We start from the raw sequence: 18,374 nt of genomic DNA, 5'->3' as shown, positions 1-18,374 counted from the left end.
AAAAGGGCTCTGAACAAAAAAATAGAGGGCTAAAACATAAATAAACCTTAAACTCGGGGGTTAGTATAGAAAACCGATGGGTTAGGGACGGCAAGTTGGATTTTAGAAAAAGAAAGGGGCTAAAACATAAGAAAAGGACCTAATTGCAAATACTTTTGAACTAGGGTGGAGCGTGGGTTGATTTTCATAGAACCGAGGGGCTATTTTGCAAAACCAGCTATGGTTGACCGGTACAGGGTTAGGCTGACTCAGGATAGATCGAATCTGATCCGTTGGACGTAGAACCAAAGGAGTCTCGTAGATAGTCCTAAAAAGGTTGGTTTGCTCGGTTTGGAATTGAAGCCATCAATCCGGAGTTGAAGAATAAATTACCACTAGTGAGCACTTGGTCCTCTAATGGATCAAGAGGGAGCGATACCTTGTGGAGGTGCTCCAACAAGAATTTAGGTACCGCGCTCACTCTTTGATGCCTCAGGAAAAACTCGATATCCTAACTCTTTTTTTACTTTCTGCAATTTATTTCCTGCAATATAAATTCCTAGTATATGTCGGGACTAGGTTGCAAAATTTTGGAACCACAAAAATAACATCATTTTCTAAATTTTAGGCACATGAGGTAATTAGGCGTGTTGATAGGTTTTATTTTCCGCAAGTAAAACTTATAGAAACCTCTAATTCACCTTTCTATAAGCCTCTTGCATCTTGATCCTCTCAACCTACAAATAAGACCCATTTTGATTATATATATCGGTTTACATAAAAAAGTGCATGATGATCAAACAAGTATATCGTGTGAAAAGATATGTCAATTCAAGAACAAATTCATACTCGACACAAGATATAAAAAGACGGAACATTTAAAAAAATGTCGGTTAGTTCATTTGATCAAGTTTGTCCAAGCATAGATAATATAGCTGAACAATAGTCGAATTCGGATGGGGGCCAAGTTAATATCAAAGTGTCAGATTTTGAGAAAACCAGAACATCCGATTTTGAAATTTCAGCATTCAGTTTTACCCAAGAATCTGATAAAACTCAAATTTTCTTGTCAAAGAACAAGTTGTTGAGGCAGAAGTCGAGCTTTAAAGAACTTTTTTCATAAATATCAGAAGATGGCCTTGCAAAACCTAAGCAATCGTCCGGAAGGGAATCGATGGAGGAATTCTTCACCAACAAGAATGAGGAGAGATCAACACTACTGACGGTCATATATTTGCTTTTCATCATTTATAGCTAGCTGTATAGGACAGGTGCCGCTTGGGATCGTGCGCGGCGCCCTCCGGCCCTGGTAGATTGAGGCTACGGGGCATGGAGCCATGGACGACTGCGCTGCTGGCCCGCTGGGCATCTGCGGACTGCGGTTCTACGCCTGCGCGCCACTCTGTTCCGCTGGCTGCCCGGATCAACCAGGCACTGACTGCCCCTGCCCCTGACTCGATGCTTCCTTGTCTCGTCTGGAGATCCCGGCCTCCGAGGGTCAGGTAACGACCGGCGTGCATGCCACAGCGTGAATAGAAACTGCGTGTACGCATACCAGGTTATGTATGTGGCCATGCGCCTATGCCCTTGAACTTGCAGCTTCGCCGTAACGCAAGGCTTTTTATAGTCGATGCATTGTGTCTTTGTAACGATAATCAATGATAGTTTCCCAGTTCTTCATAGAAAGTGACATCTGCCCTTTTCTAGATGATCATTTGTTTGAATATGTTGATCTTCGTGATGGTGCGCAACCAGTACTTGATACGGCAAACAAGTTGTTCATGAGACTCAGAGCATGCAGGGCAACTAAAATTTTCAGAGATCCAAGGTTCAGCCATTCAAGACATCAGGCAGGACTGCAGGAGAGACGCCGGCAACTGATGAATTACTGGAAGCAGATGAAGCAACCAGACCCATTCGTCCTATCAACCAGAAGACCGGGAGGGGTTATCATCATGGATTTAAGGATTTTGCACCCAAAACGTGCTATAATGATTCAGCTCATGATTGAGCAACATTCCATTGATCAAACCAAGAAGTACGGACGTCGGAAAACGTATAGGCAGAGAAACCTGCACAAAATCAAGCAAATCATGCACATCAGCACTTAAATGATCGCTTTGCAGTAAGACAGCAATATAAAGGTGCCGATGGCTCAAACAGCTTTTTCTTTTTTTTCAATCATCAATATATTCCAATATGGGACTAAAGAAGCTTACATGAGGACTGCCATCAATTATCCACTTGTCTTTATCGAGACGCACTTCTTCCCTCTGAAATTGAGCATCTGGTCATCTTATCTTATCTTTGACAGGAAGTTCCTGCGTAGAGCACACTCACAGCTGATGCACACCTTTTGAAATGATGCCTCATGGGTTTGTCATCCCTGTTAAACAAGTACGTCTCCCGGATGATTTCGCCAGCCTCATCATGGTATCCCAGAGTGATCAAACATTCACTTCACGTGACGGATCAGGCAGACTTTCCTGAACAAAACATGAACAACACGTCAACCAACAACACAAGCAAAAAAAAATAAGCAACTGGTGGGTAATTGCACTAATGCCAGAAGAAGTATACTACCAGATATTCAATACTTTGGAGTTCACACCATTTCTTCAATTTCGGACAGAGGAAAACAGCAACAGATTCAGGAATGACTAGCAACAATTCCCGGAGCTCCAGAAGAGGGCAATGAAGTAGTGCCAGACTTTCTAGATTGCCCAAACACCCCAGGCCTCCAACGTACATGAGTCCTTGGCAATCAGATACCTCAAGTTCGGTGAACATTGAAGGATTAGAAATAGAGTTCAAGTACAAAGATGGAAGCTTGTGGCACCCTTCAATTATTAAGGATGCTAACAGTGGTGGAAACTTCGTTTCAGCAAGTATTTGAAGTAAAGGGCAGTCCGCTATAACCAAGCTGTGGAGGACATTCAGTTCTTGCAAATCCATCAGCGCTACAAGCTTTGGGCATCCCCTGATCTCCAGCTTGCCAAGTGTAGAAAGAGCTCGATGGAACGATGGAACATCATCGGAGCTTTCAAATAAACCGATCTTTAAGAGCCGCAGTTCAGACGGCAACAAATTATCTGGTGACAGAATCAATTCTGGTTTGTGCTCAGGTAAAATGTCGAGACAGATATGTTCACAGGATTGGAAATAAGCAACGCCATATTCCTTTGCCCATTTTATATCTGAAATCTTCACCATTTTGGGGACCTGTTGAACAACAAGAAACAAATCAACAATGGTGGTCCATCGTTATTATCTAATGTAAGTCATTTCCTCATGAATTAGTAAAGAAAGCAATAGCCAACAGGGTAGCTATCACATAGATATAAAAGGGAAACAATCCTTTACAGATCTATCTGGAAGACCAGTAATAAATGTTTATATTCCGATCAGTATTTATACTAAGTCACAGTAACTTATGGGATATTACATGCTCACTGCACAACCTAGATTGACATGAGCAATGAACTGCAGTACAAATCTTTTCCCATAACCTGGTTTTCCCTGTAATTTAGTTTCCTTTTGTTCTATACAAACAAAAAGGAATGGCTTTATGACAGCAGGACCCACCTGCAGATGACACCACTCTACCATGTATCATGTACTATGTCGTGGCATTGTGGTGCGTCTGCAGGGCCCTAAATTTTCATCGTAGCGAAACAAAAGTTTGCTACAGATATCACAGTATTTGTTTATTTTGTATCATTTTGCTTGATTTTCTTCGGGAGAGCATCTCAAACCAACCCTAAAATTGGATCCCTATTTTCTGGGGAGCTCCAAAATAGACGAGAATTTTTACGGTGCACAATACGACTATATACTACTTCTGAAAAGGACTCGTATGTAAACATCAGACGGTCGAGATTTTTCTATACCAATGAAATATTGATTAGTGGTATGAGGTAGTATATCCGGTAGTATAGGTAGTATAAGGGTAATATGGGAAAAATCATTTCACTACATGGTTTCACGCCTGATGCAACGGCCTAAAAGTGTTGCAACATACCAAAAATAGTTGCAATAGACAAAATTCAAAAATTATAAAAATTATCCTTAATTTATATTAACTTACTAATGACAATCTTACTCCTAATGGATGGTTGGATTTTTTTTTTATACTACATACTACCACTTGGTAGTATTGTGCGCCGTAAAAGAGGCCAAACATACTCCCTAGATTTAGCTCCCTCAATCTCTTGTCCCTGAACTATGACAGAGTATAGCAGCAGCAGCAAAATCTGACACATAGCCATGTACCCACGCATTCCTCTTTCTCCCCACCTCGAACAACCAAACTTGGGCACCTCTCTGCACACCCCTTCCAATCTCTGCTCTTTTCTTCTTCCGGAACAGCAGATTGGCACCACAACCATGCCACCAATCAACAACACCCGGTCCTCCATTCACATATCCATGCACTTGACGAGCAAGGGAGGCAAAGTAGGGAGCCACAAAACGTAGCAATATAGATAAAGGGCCGATTGGAGAGGTTTTATTGGGGATGTTTTTTCTTAAAAAAAGTAAGTAGCAGTATTTTGGGTCATTGGATCTACCAAATAAGTTGATAAAATAAATTATTCTATATAATTAATTTGGAGGGAGAAATAAATTAAAGTGGCATGTCATTGTAATTAATCAACAGATAAAAAAAATACCATTAGATACCTCTACTTGCATCCCTATTACATCCAAGTGTCGCGCATCCTAGCCTTTTCCCTCTGCTCGCGCTGTAGGCTTGCAGCGCGGCCTTATGGTTGCTAGGTAAATCTTTCCTTTCTTTCCATCTTGCAACTCCTGTCTGTGTCTCTCTTCCCCTTTGCCTGGTCCTCCGACTTAGTTGTCGCATGTCGGCCTCCAAGACAGAGGTGTTGACCAACTCGGATGGCAGTCGCAGGGCTGGCAGTTCTTTAGCCTTTTCGTCCACGAGTTCCACCACCACAAGAAGTGAGGCAGCACTTCATTTATCAATTTGCTATGGAGACCAAATCATTTTTTTCTATTTTTTCCTATTTACTTTGATTAGTGCTACCGGATGTAGAAGGTCTCGAGGTTATGCTTAAAAAAAATCAAGAACGTAAGATCTCACCTGATAGTAGAGCTCTTGTTCATCACACCACTCCTTCAGTCCAGGGCAATCATCAACGAATACATGCTGAGGCCTAAACGGAAGCTTGTCTTTACACAAGACAATGAGTTGAGGACAATGGGCTATATATAGGCTCCCAAGAGAACAAAGATTTTTCAACCCCATCAAAGATTTCAGGTTCTTACAATATCTGATATCAAGAGTCTGCAGCTGAGATAGTTCATTGTAGGCTGAAAGCTGGAGATCAGCGAGGGCTAACTTCCTTATTATTAGATTTCTGACAGAACCAAAGTAAGGGATTCTTCTAAGTTTGTAGCAGTTTCTTAAAGTGATGTTCTGTATCTTTGGGCAATCTGAATCTTGCAATCCACACCAATCCTGTAGATCACACAAACTATCAAATTCTAACTCCTCCAGGGCAGGAAATATTGCCTTTGTTAGATCACTTTTGTAGCTATTACTCTGACATCGGAAAGAATAATGATCCAACTTCTTGATATTTGAAATTTGAATAAGCTGAAGACGTTTCAGGCTCATGAGGTTTCCTATGCATATAGGGAGATCGGCAATGCTGTCGCATTTCTTCAAACATAGTGTGTCCAAGTTATAAAACTGGCAAAATGGATGCAGGGACCAGTCACTGAATCGGACGGAGAGTTGGAGATATCTTAAACTAAAAAGATGGCACGATGTCATGGAGAACTCTTTCCAACAAGTCGTTACGATCAACTTCTCAAGGCTGTAAAGATGACAAATTGACTCTGTCAAGTGCTTCAGATTTTTGCCAAACATTGAATCACAATTACTTACGTGGAGGTACCGCAAGAGCTTCAGATATTGTGTAGCAGATATGCAGCCACTATTACATGAATCTAGTACAAGAATCCTCAGGTATCTGTACTCATGTATGCCAATATGGAAAAATGTGCACTGTTTTAACATTAAGGTACGTAAATAATTCATATCGTGCAGCTGGGATACTCGATTTTCAATGGTAAGAATGTTGACATGTTTGTTTCCTGTCGAACATGCCACACTCATTAAATTCACATGATCATCCATAGAATCAATCAACCAATTCTTTTGACCTGACGGATTCATTCCGATCCCAGGAGAACCATTAATCTGATTGTAAGTGTTGTACCGATGAGTGTTTTGTCTGCCACCGCCTACTAAAAAAGGTAACCGCTCCATATTTTGTCCCAGGTAAAGGCTACCTCCATCAACAACTACTGCAGAAAGCAGGCTGGTAGACAGAGATTTTGCAAGTTCCCAAGTCATGTCATGCAACCTAAAATTTCGAAATGCTAAGGAAGCCTTGGTCGTTCCTAGAGAAGTCTCAAGCAACGATATTATGTCTGAATAAGAGGCATCAGTCTCAAGCAACGATATCCCATTATTGGCATTGCGAATTGATTGAGACCCACGTATTCCTGGAGAATTTTTCCAGAAACTAGGACGCTCACGAATGTCCAAATGGACTAAATATGGTTCAATCAGTGATCTTTCATTCAACTCATCAAAGTACTCACCAGCTATTCTCTCTGGTGTTTTGCAACCTGTTGTCTGGATATAACCATGAGCAATCCACAAGTGTATCATGTCGTCCTTGGTAAAAGGCTCACCTTTGGGATATAGAACGCACAGCAAGAAACAGGGTTTGAGCCTTGCGGGCAGTCGATAAAAGCTCAATCTTAGAGCACAGAAGATCTCATCATTATCATCTGAATATTCCCAAAACTCACTTTCTGATATTTCCAGCCAAGTCTGCATATTTCTCTTGGAACGTAACAAGCAACCTATTGATTTAACTGCCAACGGTAAGCCACCACACTTCTGCATAATTTTCCTACCAACCTGAACTAAACTGGATTCTTCATCAATGATTCTGTCACCAAAAGCGTAGTGTTGAAACAACAACCAGCAATGCTCTTCAGATAATGACCCAAGCACAAGGGGTTCGACTGTTTGCACAAGGCGTGCTACCTCTTTACTCCTGGTAGTCACCAGGATCATCACACTTTCTGCATCCTTGAGTGGACACAGCAAATCTTGCCAGAAACTTTGCCGTTCATTCCATAGATCATCCAGCACCATGAAGACGCTCTTCCCACATAACTTTTGCTTCAAAACATCATGGACAGAGCTTAGTTCACTGTATTCACATGGTCCCCTGGTCAAGGACTCATAGATGGCAATTGTCAGCCTGCGTAAATCAAATGTTTCAGATACATGAACCCAACCCCTAAGATCAAATCGTTCTTGAACTCGACCATCGTTATAAACCATCTGCGCCATAGTGGTCTTGCCAATGCCCCCCATTCCAACAACAGGCAAAACATGAGTTTTGCTTCCCTGACTGCAGGACAACACTAACTCTATGACACGCTCTTTCTCGTCAGCCCTACCGAAAACAAGGGATTCATCAAAAAGATGGCTACTTGATCTTGATTCCCACTGAGAGTCCCTCCATGCGATCCTTCTACCAACATCTGGTCCAAGCTGCAGAGCAGCACGATCTCGGGAGATCTCCTCGAAGCGGCGTATGATATCCCCAATTCTCTGAAGGTTAAATGATGGTTATTTGCAACAAGCAGATAAGTCACAAGCGATTGGGAGAAAACGACTAAACCAGGCAAGAATCTGTTTCACCTCACTAGTGCCACCATCGTCGTCCTCCTCTGGCCTGAGCGGCAAAGCGGCTCGATCTGTAGATATCTGGAACCGGCGCGTAATCTTCCTTATTCTCTGCATATAAACTGATGGTTATTTGCAGGCAGGCAAGCATTTGGGCCGCGAGACCACGCAGCGAAACTATGTCACCTCACTGATGCTGCCGTCCTCGTCGTGATTCCGCTTGCGTGAGGCAGAGGAGGCGGCGGCGGCGGCGGAGCCTTGGAGTTCCTGGACGCGGCGCCGCAGCATCTCATAGCGGTAGTCATCGAGGACGTCCTCCGCGTCGCGCGCCAGGACCGTGAGCTCCGCAATCCACAGCTTGACGTAGCTCTCCTGGACCTCTCGCTCCCCGACGTCGTCGAGCGTGGCCTGGATCCTCCGCAGCAGCCGCTCCAGCCGCTGCAAATCTGCAGGAAAGGTAGAGTGCTCGCCTTGAGGATCGCCGGAAGCTGCCGCCGAGCTCCAGAGAAGGTCGAGCAGCTTCCTCGCCGAAGACAGGAGAGGCGACAGTAGCCCGCTCGCCATCTATTTGGGGAAGGAATCTCTCGTCCAGTCGTCCTACAGGCACATCCGCTCTTTGTATCCAAAAAAGTCAATGTACAAGACGATGAGTAAGTCATCGCAAGTCAATGAACATCCTCCCAAACACACATTAAAAGAAGTAAAGTACATGACGAAGAACTCACAATTGTTTGTACAAGTAGGTGGAACCACCGGCCAAGTTTTATCTAAATAGCATGGGAAATTTGTTTGGGGATTTGCATATTGCTCCCTCAGTTTTAAAATATAGATATTTTAATTTTTCTAAATTTATAGATTAGCTATACATATAGATAAATATTATATTTAAATACATAGTAAATACTTATAAATTAAAAAACTTAAAACAACCAACATTTTGGAACGGAAGTAATTCCCAACCCTCCCCTAATTATCAATAAACCCTTACGAATGGAATGTTTGTATTTAGCACCTTGCAAAAATCCTATTACAAACTCGCATACAAATTTTTGAGGTACCAAGACCTACATCTACCAATTCGGGCATCTAGGCATGGTCACCATAATAAGTGTCTATGTTCTTGGATTTCTAGGTTCATCTTATTATATATTTACTGTAGTCTTAGAAGTTGATACGTAGGCCTACTTCATCGCAGCTACTATGATCATAGTTGTGCCCACTTGAATAAAAACCTTTAGTTGGTTCACTACCATATGGGGAGGTTTAATACAATAAAAACATCCATATTAACGGTCAATACTCAAATGTTAATTTTAGAAATGCCACATGAAAACTAATTTCTTATACCAATTCGGGTATCTAGGCATGGTCACCATGATAAGTGTCTATGTTCTTGGATTTCTAGTTTTAGCTTATTATATATTTACTGTAGGCTTAGAAGTTGATACGCAGGCCTACTTCATCACAGCTACTATGATCATAGTTGTGCCCACTTGAATGAAAACCTTTAGTTGGATCACTACCATATGGGGAGGTTCAATACAATAAAAACACTCATGTTAACAGTCAATACTCAAATGTTAATTTTAGAAACGCCACATGAAAACTAATTTCTTACATTTTTGCCTAATTGGCCTATGTGGAACATATCATGTATCCAACGTGGCGACGCGACACGAAATGACCTCTTTTGCCCTGGTCGACTCCCTAATCCCTACCACATCCCTCTCCTTACGATAGTCGGACCCCACTCGTCATCACTAATCTCCGTGCACCATCACATTCCTCACTCTCTCTATGATACTGAAATTTAAATTTTATGAATGCAAAAGGGTTATCCTATTTGGCAGTGATTTTAATAATAAAATTCTGACTATAGAAATTAATGATATTATATTTTTAATAATATTATATTAATCTCAAGATCTGTTAGCTCAATCACTCTGATATACTTAATAGGTTGCGTGTGCATTCATTTTTGTAAAAGAAAAAACCCTTGGCTATAAAAGGTCCATGAGGGAGAGCTGACTCGATGGGTCGATGGGAATTTGCCGTGCTATATTATTTTTTCGAAATAACGCAGATAGTTATATACACACATGCATAATCATCCCCAATCCTATGCATATACTCACGTAATCTTATCTCTATAAAAACACTGAGCTAGGTGTATTTAGATTGATGAAGTACCATGCCTATCTCACCATCGACAAGAAATATCATCTACCACTGAAAAAACTACGCCATCTAAATTATGAAATAAATTCACAAAGATTCAACATTGAAACACCTGTGTCGAATGGTCAACTCAAATCCTAATAGATAGGTTCCACTACAAGCAACTTTATCAGGTGAGCTAAAAGCTCAGTTCGTGCCGTGCTGTGATTTCTTGATGTCTGCACTTTTTTCTCGCTGCCAAATTTAACATACCATGAGCCCATCCAAACCATCAATTGAGAGATGCCGATAAGATTATGCCTTCTTGGTTGAGCTTTGTTTGGTCATTGTGAGGATAAGATAGATATACACACAGGGGCGGAGCCAAGGCCCGTGCTGGGTGTGATGCAGCACGGGCCTAGCCTATTTATCCTATATAAATTTATATATTAGTTAGGTCCAAAGTAATACTCTCTCCATCCCAAAATATTTGTTGCCGTTGATTTTTTTTACAACTTTAACCATTCGTCTTATTCAAAAAATTATGTAAATACCATCTACTTTGTTTGTGATATGTTTTACTATTATAAGTATTTTAAACATAACTTAACTTTTTATATGTTTGCAATAAATTTTTGAATAAGACGAAAAGAAAAAGTCAACGGCGATAAATATTTTGGGACGGAGGGAGTATTATTTAGTATAATTTTGATCAGTTCAGTACCTATCCATTAGTTAAACTCAGTCTGGGCAGCCTTTCTAGCTCCCATGTATATACACATGTTGGGTGAAGTCACGCCTGTGCGTAGAAGGTATGATGAAACCGTAGCATAGTATATTCCAATCCGTCAGTGCTGTCGCGTCTGAGATCTTGTTTATTTCCTCTCTTTTTTTGTCCCCTTCTGTCCCACTCTGGTCACCTCCGTATGTGTTTGGAACACTCAAGCGGTCAAGCCTGTCTCTGTCTGCACCGGAGAGCGGAAGACCAACACCACCGCGCGCTAATGACGAGTGCACAGCAACGCCGGCGTGATTAGGCCCCGTTTGGAACGGAGTTTTTTCACTGTAATTTCAAAGAAAGTTTATCCATGTCTTTTGTTTACGTCACCCTTGGGTGCACATCCTGGTCATTGAAAATATATGAGGGCGTTTCCTGCCAGCCAAACTTGGCGAGAAGTGTAAGAATAATTTCTGGCCGGACCGTGCAAGAGGGAGGTGAGCCGGGGGAAACCCTCCCAAGGCAAGTGGATAGTAGCGCTGTGATGGCGAAAATGATTGATTGGTAATTCCTTCGTAAAACACAGGAAATCAAACATCCAGTCCGAGCTAAAGGTTTCACGTAAGCCCGAAGTGCTGTGATTCCTTGATGGCTGCACTGTTTTCTCACTGCCAAATTTGGCCATACCACGAGCCCAACCATATATTGGTAGATGCCTGCCTACTTGGTTGAGTTTTCTTTGGTCATATGTTTCTGTCCATTCATTTGATCACCATGCCTCATCTCTCCGGACACATTTACCAATCCTGCTCACCTCTCTCTCCTCAAGTCTAACCTCTTTTTAAGCGCTGAGCATGCAGCTAGGACCCCCATCCATGGCCACGAGTCCCTGAGCTGCGTGCTGCTCTAGCATAACTTGAAAAATCATGTCACACAAGCTTAGTAGAAAAGGAGGCTTACAACCCAGTTCCAGTTCTAGCAATTATACGTGGCGATTCTAAAAAGGTAAACACTCAACCACATTGCAAGGAAAAAAATTGGCTGGAACACGGTTCTAAACTTACAGCGATGGAGCCCCTCACGTCCCTATCAGCGGGCCCACAAAAACAGATCCTCAACGCTGGGACTCCGATCGGCTTCGGCTTGCGATTGGGGCTCCGTCGTTCTTTCGGCTCGCTCACAGGTTAACATGATTTACTCGATGCCGGCCCTAGCACGTGATGCCGGCCCTAGCACGTGATTTACTTGATGCGCAGGAAGTGGCATCGGCCGGCGGCGCAGGGAGGCGTAGCTATGGAGGATTGGTCAGTATTCGTTTTTTTAACAGAGTGTACCCCTTTGGTTAACTTTAATTTCTGTAATTGTTAGGCATGGGACATTGGTCCTGCCGCTGCTGCCTCACTCATCTTTGTCGGCCGTTAGACTGCACTCCATCGTTGACAAGGAGCGACAATCGCTGATGGATTGTCTTCGGCAATCAGACTGGTTTGTAGTGTTGGAAAGGCCATCGGCCATCAGACCGATGGATTGTCTTCGGTTCTTGTCGTTGCTGGTAGAGCAAATTAGGTGCGTATTTTGCTTGATGGACTGATGGCCAATGACAATTGATGACGATTGTGTTGATGCAGGGCAAGGGGAGCCGAACAAGTGTGTCTTGGACTGTTCTCATTGCAGGATTGTTGCAGTATGGGTGTTTTCTATGAATTTGATGAGCTGTTGAACCAGATGAGAGATGACACTTGATCTGTTTGCTCTAGTTGCTTCAGCAGGATGGTTTTTAGCCATGGGAGGTGACTGCATTAAGTTTGTGTGATTCGTGGACAGATTCAAGCTGTTGTCGTCTCCAATTCTCTCTATGTATGCAAAGTGTTGCAATATGTATGGTGGAATCAGAGGTGTATGCATTTTTTAGGGAAGAGTAGCTGAGCAAATAAATCGTGTTGCGTCCGTGTGTTTGTAATAAATTGTAACACAAATATGTCAATATGGAAGAACAAATGTATTAATATTTTCCGAGTAATAAGGAAATTTAAGTGACATGTCTATTGTCTACCATCAGAACCAGAAACAAGCACAGGTAAAGGAGTTCACTTTTCTGATATAGCTCTTCTGTAAGCAAGACGAAACAGAATGAAAGCAACTTAAGCAAGTACGCTGGTGTAACTAACTGGAATATGAGGCATGCAGCCACTAGAGGACAAAAACTAAGATGGCCTATTCCTCAAATGTTGTATCATTTGCTCCTGTATTAAAGTGTAATTTCCGTGCAGCTGAAGCATTTTGATCAAGATCAAGCAATAGACTTGTATATCCTCCTTGCATCAAATTAGGCGCGGTGGTCGGAAAGTTGATCAAGATATTGCTAGAAGTGTTTGGTACCACAACATTGTCACCAATATTGTCTCCAGTGTTCCTCACTTCTTCTCCTACGATATCTGAAATATATTTGTAACAATTAAAAAACATGAGTTGGTAATAAACAATTCAGTACATGCAGCAATAAATTAGTACCTTTCTCTTCACAACTTTTCTTTTTCTTTCTTATCTTCTTTTCCACGACATTCTTTGCTCGTTTACTTTTGGGGCCTTTTATGATATGAGGAACTCTAAATAAAATTGGTATCTGTAACGTGATCATTTGAGATCATTATAGGAGCTTCATTTTCTCGCATTTTGTTTAGTGAGCGATCAGTCTCCACTTCCCACTTTTCTAATGACCTCTCCAAATCATCAAGAAGTGGCTCTGATGCTGAACATTTCAATGCAATAGATGTTGCCATTCGAGAGATACGTGCAGCACGTGCTTTCAAGTTTAAATTCTCCCTTCCTTTCTTCTCAACATAATACCCTCTTTTTGCATATTTTGTCCATCTATTTAGTATATACTGAGATGGTAAAATGAAAATATCATTGAATACTTTGAAGGTATGCTTGCACAGTATACCTATAATACTATAATATATAGAAGATAGTGGTTAGCGATATATATGACAACAAAAACTCTATTTTAAAATTAGTGTACATACCTATGGATTTAAACATTCCGCAAGAGCATGTAATGGTCATATCTGCAATGTTGAATACAACTGTTGCTCCATAATCTGAATACATATGTGTAACAATGAATGTCGATATTGACCCCTCAGTCTGTAACAACTTACATGAATACTCATGTTGTTTTCTAAATTCTGCCTCGAACTCTGCATACATCCTCCTAGTGTATGATTCAGTAGCAGTCTTCAACAAAGGTAAATTGGAGATATAATTAACTGGGATCTTTATAAGTGATTGAAAATCTTCATCCAACTCATTTTCACGTAGAGAAGCGGAAACCTTGTCACATTCGACAAGGAGTTCAGAAATACCAAGTTTCCTACAAAATCTTTTCTTAAAGACATTATTCATACCTTCACTCCTTTGAGTTGTGGGCATATCAGCTGTAAAAGAGGTACAATAAACAGCAGCCCACTTTCTTCTCAAGTCATATAGATTTAGCAACCATGAGTTCTCTTTCAGGTCATATTTAGTCAACAATTCATTCCACTTCTTTACGAAATACTCCTCCGATCTATCTTCATAGACACATCTTTTAAAAACATATAGAAAATCAGGATCCTTATGAATTACATGACCAAGATGTTTAGCAGCATTAAGATAAATGTGCCACAAGCAAAGTCTCCTGCTATGGCTGCATCTTGGTCAGTGAAAATTGTACTCGGATGCTTACCTGACATTGCTATCAAAAAGGTTTGAAACAACCAAACAAATGATTCAATAGTTTCATTAAACAATAATGTAGCTCCAAAAATTATTGTTTGCTTGTGATGGTTGGTTCCAAAGAGAGGAGCAAAAGGCATCTCAAACTTATTTGTCTGAAATGTGGTGTCAAACGACACTGCATCACCAAAGCATGCGTAATCCATGATAGACTGACCGTCGGCCCAAAAGAAATTAGCTATCCTTCCATCTTGCTTATCAATTTCCATGGCATAAAAAAATGCTGGATTCTCTATCTGCTTGTTCTTCAGGTATTCCAACGATGTTTGTGCATCATTGGATTCTAGGTACTTGTTCCGCTCGCGACCAATCTCATTGTTGCAATCCATCCATAAGAAGGGAACTTTGTCAGCCCCACCATAAAACTGCTTCATGAACTCATAGACTTGCATTGGCCTCATTCCGGCTTCCCGTATTTGAGCAATGAGTTGTCTGTCTGCATCTATAACATGTCGTTGCGACCTCAACATGTGTTTCTTTTTTGGTGTGGCTAAAACATGATTGTGATCAAGTTCAATCTTTTGTACTGTCCAAACTCCCTCCCTGCTGACACTGAACTTAATAATACTTTGCAACCTGTCCTTGTAGTGGCATGTGATGACCCTATTTCTGCATGTCCTTGGCTGCTACAGACTATAACTCTGCTATATATAGTTTTATCTGCTCGACACTTTATGATGCTCTTTCTAATGCTGAATCCAATCATACCGGCATATGTATTGTACATCTCATACGCATCATTCTCCGACGCAAAAGACATTCCGACTTTGGGAACAATCACAGGTGGTCCATCTTTATCAACAACCTATTGTGAAATTTTGTTTAGAATAAAAAACAAACATTATGATAATACAATTTAATTTATTACCATGTCGTCATCAACTTGGGTGTTTGCACCGACGGACAACGATGATGTGTGCGGATCAGCCACTGGTTCCATAATCATGGACTCGTTGTTCTGCGTCATCTAGTATATATATGATGAATCATATCGATAATAATTAGAATACAGATCGATGGTAATTATATTACGTGTAAAAGAAAGTTTTATCTACCTGTGTAATCTGTTGCTCGTCGGTTGCTACGGAGTTTTTAGGCCCTCCTCCATCCATTATTGCCGGCCCTAGCACCTCTCCAAATCATCAAGGAGGATCGCCGAGATCCGATCGGCGGCGCAGGCACGGACGGGTGGTGAGACGGCGGCGGAAGAAAACTGCGAGGCGATGGAAAGTTCGGCTTGCAGACACGTGCTAGGCCTTGAGCGAGCCGAAAGAACGACGGAGCCCCAACCGCAAGCCGAAGCCGATCGGAGTCCCAGCGCTGAGGATCTGTTTTTGTGGGCCCGCTGATACGGACGTGAGGGGCTCCATCGCTGTAAGTTTAGAACCGTGTTCTAGCCAATTTTTTTCCCATTGCAAGCAAGCAAATGTGAAAGCATGTGTTAAGGAGATGAGAAAAAAACCCAACATAAGAATTTATCTCAAGGTACGTATTTGGTCACAGAGACTACGCACAACTGTTCAGAGCACCCACAAAGTGTACTCCTGGTCGGCGCATCCACCGAGGGATGGTACCTCCTTCACTCTGCGTATACAAGCTTTCAGCTGTCACTACGTACAAGCCGAAGAGTCGATAAGCCTAAGACACTAGTATCACCGTAATAAATGGTGGGATCACTCCTTGATCCTCTTCTAGGCAGCAACGTCAATCAACCACTCTCTTGGCCTAACCTTGCACTGATTGCTCCATAGTCTTGTGCTAATTGCCGTCAAGGATAACTTTTAGCACTGTGGCAGCTCAGTATCTTGTCAAGTATGTGTAAGTTTCTCTAAATTCCAGCACATTATAATGGCTGAGAGTGGGGTCACTAGTACAGTACAGAAATGCTCATTAGTCCCGTTGGGAAACCCTCTGCAGCATCGGTTTCATAACCCGGACCGTCAATCCGGAACTGGAGGTCTCAGTTGGTAACCCAACCGGGACTAATGAAGCGTCCCCCCATCAGGGAAGACTTAAAAGTGTTACTTTATCAGTCCCAGGAGGCTGATAACACTTTTATTATATCAGATGGTACATCACCGTACAACTCTTCGCGGTAATGGGCAGTGAAGCGCCACTATCGCGAGGATTACAACAAAAAACCCATACTACTACACTAACTACGAACAGGGGATCATCAGAGTCTTGCGCCATGCGGAGCTCCAACGGTGACCTCATCCACAGGCAAGACTGGGTGCAGGACGGGACCCTACTCGTCGTTCTCGGGGACGTAGTCTGGGTCTTCCACTGTAAAGTAAGAAAGGGGTGAGTACAAATGTACTCAGCAAGTCCAATCACACCACGGAGGGGGTATATCAGTAATCAAATACACTGGACAATCCAAGGATGAGGTTATGGTTTAATTGCGGAAGACTCAATTGTATGCAAGGGTTTGTTTAAAAACAACTTTCCAAAACGAGTTTTCTAGCACCAAGAGCACACGATGTTGATCCACACAGGATCCATGTTTTAAACTGCTACCGGACTCCCCGTCCGCCGTAGCACACGGCACAACTGCCGGACACTTTCCAAACAACTCACACCAGCCATCCGTTCCTAGAGAGAAAACACTAGTTATGTGACCACACCGTAACTTGCCCAATACCGTGGGCACGGCTATTCGAATAGATTTTCAACTCTGCAGAGGTGTGCAACTTTACCCACAGGCGGGGTACCACAACACGAACACCTTAGTGCCGGTGCAGATCCCATCGAAGCCCTTACCCACCTTAGCTAGACCTGACTAGCCACCACGGGTTCTATCAAGGGGTCATTCGACCTGTCACCGAGGTTTAACCGGGGCATAAGTCACACAGAGCTTATCCCGTCTCCTTGATCACCCGTTGCTCCCAGCCCTCCTGATGGCTATCAGATTAACTAGTGGGGTTAGGCCAAGCCGTTGCCCATACAACGGTCAAGTGGCTTGCACGACAGAAAGCTAGGTGAGACGACACATCAACTCGGTCCTTAGGAGTGACAAGATGGATATCTCCCTTCCACGCTCAACCACACAGGTACGAGCACACCAACGGCAATTCACACAGGAATGCCATCCATCCCGTCGGACTCACCTTTCAAAACCACATTTTATCCCTTCCCACACACACGCATTTTCTTTATAAAATCAGGTGTTCAAGGTATGGTTATCACAACAAGGGTGGCTATCCTACCACGTTTACGGCACGCAAAACCATGCAATTTTATAAAACAGGCCACTGGGTCGTGTTTATAAAAACTAGGACAAAAATATGCATCAAAGGGCGGAATTGAACTTGCCATCGTCAAATCCTTGCGGGAAGTCCTGATCGAAGCACTGTCCTTCGGGTTCGGGGTCGCAGAACTGGTCCTCGTTCACTTGATCACAGTCGGGACCTTCCTCGTTCACTCCGTCTCCTAAGACGTAAACAAACAGGCACACGATCAAGCGAACGAACTAAAAGCTTTTACCGATAGGCTTGAATCGGAAATAATTTAGTTACGGAGGTAGGGGCAATATTTTTGGGTAATTTCTGTATAGCGTGCTTAGAACTGTACTAGAAAGGGCGTGGTAAAGTTTCGGGTCAATCGGAGGTCGTTTCACACATAAAATGACGCGCTAAAGCGGGTTTTAGGGTTTAAACAGGGGTCCAGGGGCCTATTCACAATTATCTAAGGAGGGTAGGGGCTTATTTGCAAATACTAGAAATATTCAGGGCATACTAACAGGTGTCGAGTGTAATTAGGTTTACGTGGTGGGGGGGGCTTGGTTTGAAATATTAAAAAGAGCGGGTTCCTTTTGTAAAAAGGGTGGATATGTGTGTTAGAGTGAGGGGGGGGCTTCTTTGGAAAAACAGGAAAGGGGGAGGGGCTTTTGGGCAACAGCCCTCTTTCTTCCTCCTCTTGCCAGAGGAAAACAGAGGGGGGAGGGAGCTCGGCGCCGGCCCCAATCCGGCGGCCTAGGGCTCAATAGCGGCCAGGGAATGGGGG

General features: G+C 42.6%; 1 protein-coding gene across 3 annotated transcripts; it reads right to left on the bottom strand.

Annotated features, from left to right (window-relative positions):
* Positions 1-1,769: 1,769 nt before the first annotated feature.
* LOC112894021 (putative disease resistance protein RGA3) lies at positions 1,770-8,345 on the bottom strand. 3 transcript variants are annotated; one of them, XR_003228934.1, is made up of 6 exons: positions 7,904-8,345; positions 7,733-7,828; positions 5,081-7,642; positions 2,563-3,201; positions 2,199-2,465; positions 1,770-2,051 (listed from the first exon to the last, which is right to left on the bottom strand). XR_003228934.1 is itself a non-coding variant. In XM_025961578.1 (5 exons), exons 1-5 carry the CDS (start codon positions 8,279-8,281, stop codon positions 2,427-2,429), a joined length of 3,714 nt encoding a protein of 1,237 aa, XP_025817363.1. In that variant the 5' UTR covers positions 8,282-8,345; the 3' UTR covers positions 2,064-2,426. The 3 variants fall into 3 exon arrangements, 2 of the variants coding, with proteins under 2 accessions (XP_025817363.1, XP_025817365.1); XM_025961578.1 differs by lacking the exon at positions 1,770-2,051 and having other exon boundaries at positions 2,064-2,465; XM_025961580.1 differs by lacking the exons at positions 1,770-2,051; positions 2,199-2,465 and adding an exon at positions 4,660-4,906 and having other exon boundaries at positions 2,977-3,201.
* Positions 8,346-18,374: the final 10,029 nt, after the last annotated feature.

This window comes from Panicum hallii, chromosome 5 (assembly GCF_002211085.1).
Source record: "Panicum hallii strain FIL2 chromosome 5, PHallii_v3.1, whole genome shotgun sequence".
NCBI classification, from domain to species: Eukaryota; Viridiplantae; Streptophyta; class Magnoliopsida; order Poales; family Poaceae; genus Panicum; species Panicum hallii.
The sequence above is the reverse complement of the archived record's forward strand: the minus strand, read 5'-3'. Positions and strand labels throughout refer to the sequence as shown.

Coding starts and splice junctions, on each gene's coding strand:
- LOC112894021 (XM_025961578.1), bottom strand. CDS start 8,281: ATGGCGAGCGGGCTACTGTCGCCTCTCCTGTCTTCGGCGAGGAAGCTG. Junction 7,829..7,903: donor AGGACGGCAGCATCAGTGAG/GTGACATAGTTT, acceptor GTTTATATGCAG/AGAATAAGGAAGATTACGCG. Junction 3,202..5,080: donor AACAAGAGCTCTACTATCAG/GTGAGATCTTAC, acceptor GTTGTTCAACAG/GTCCCCAAAATGGTGAAGAT.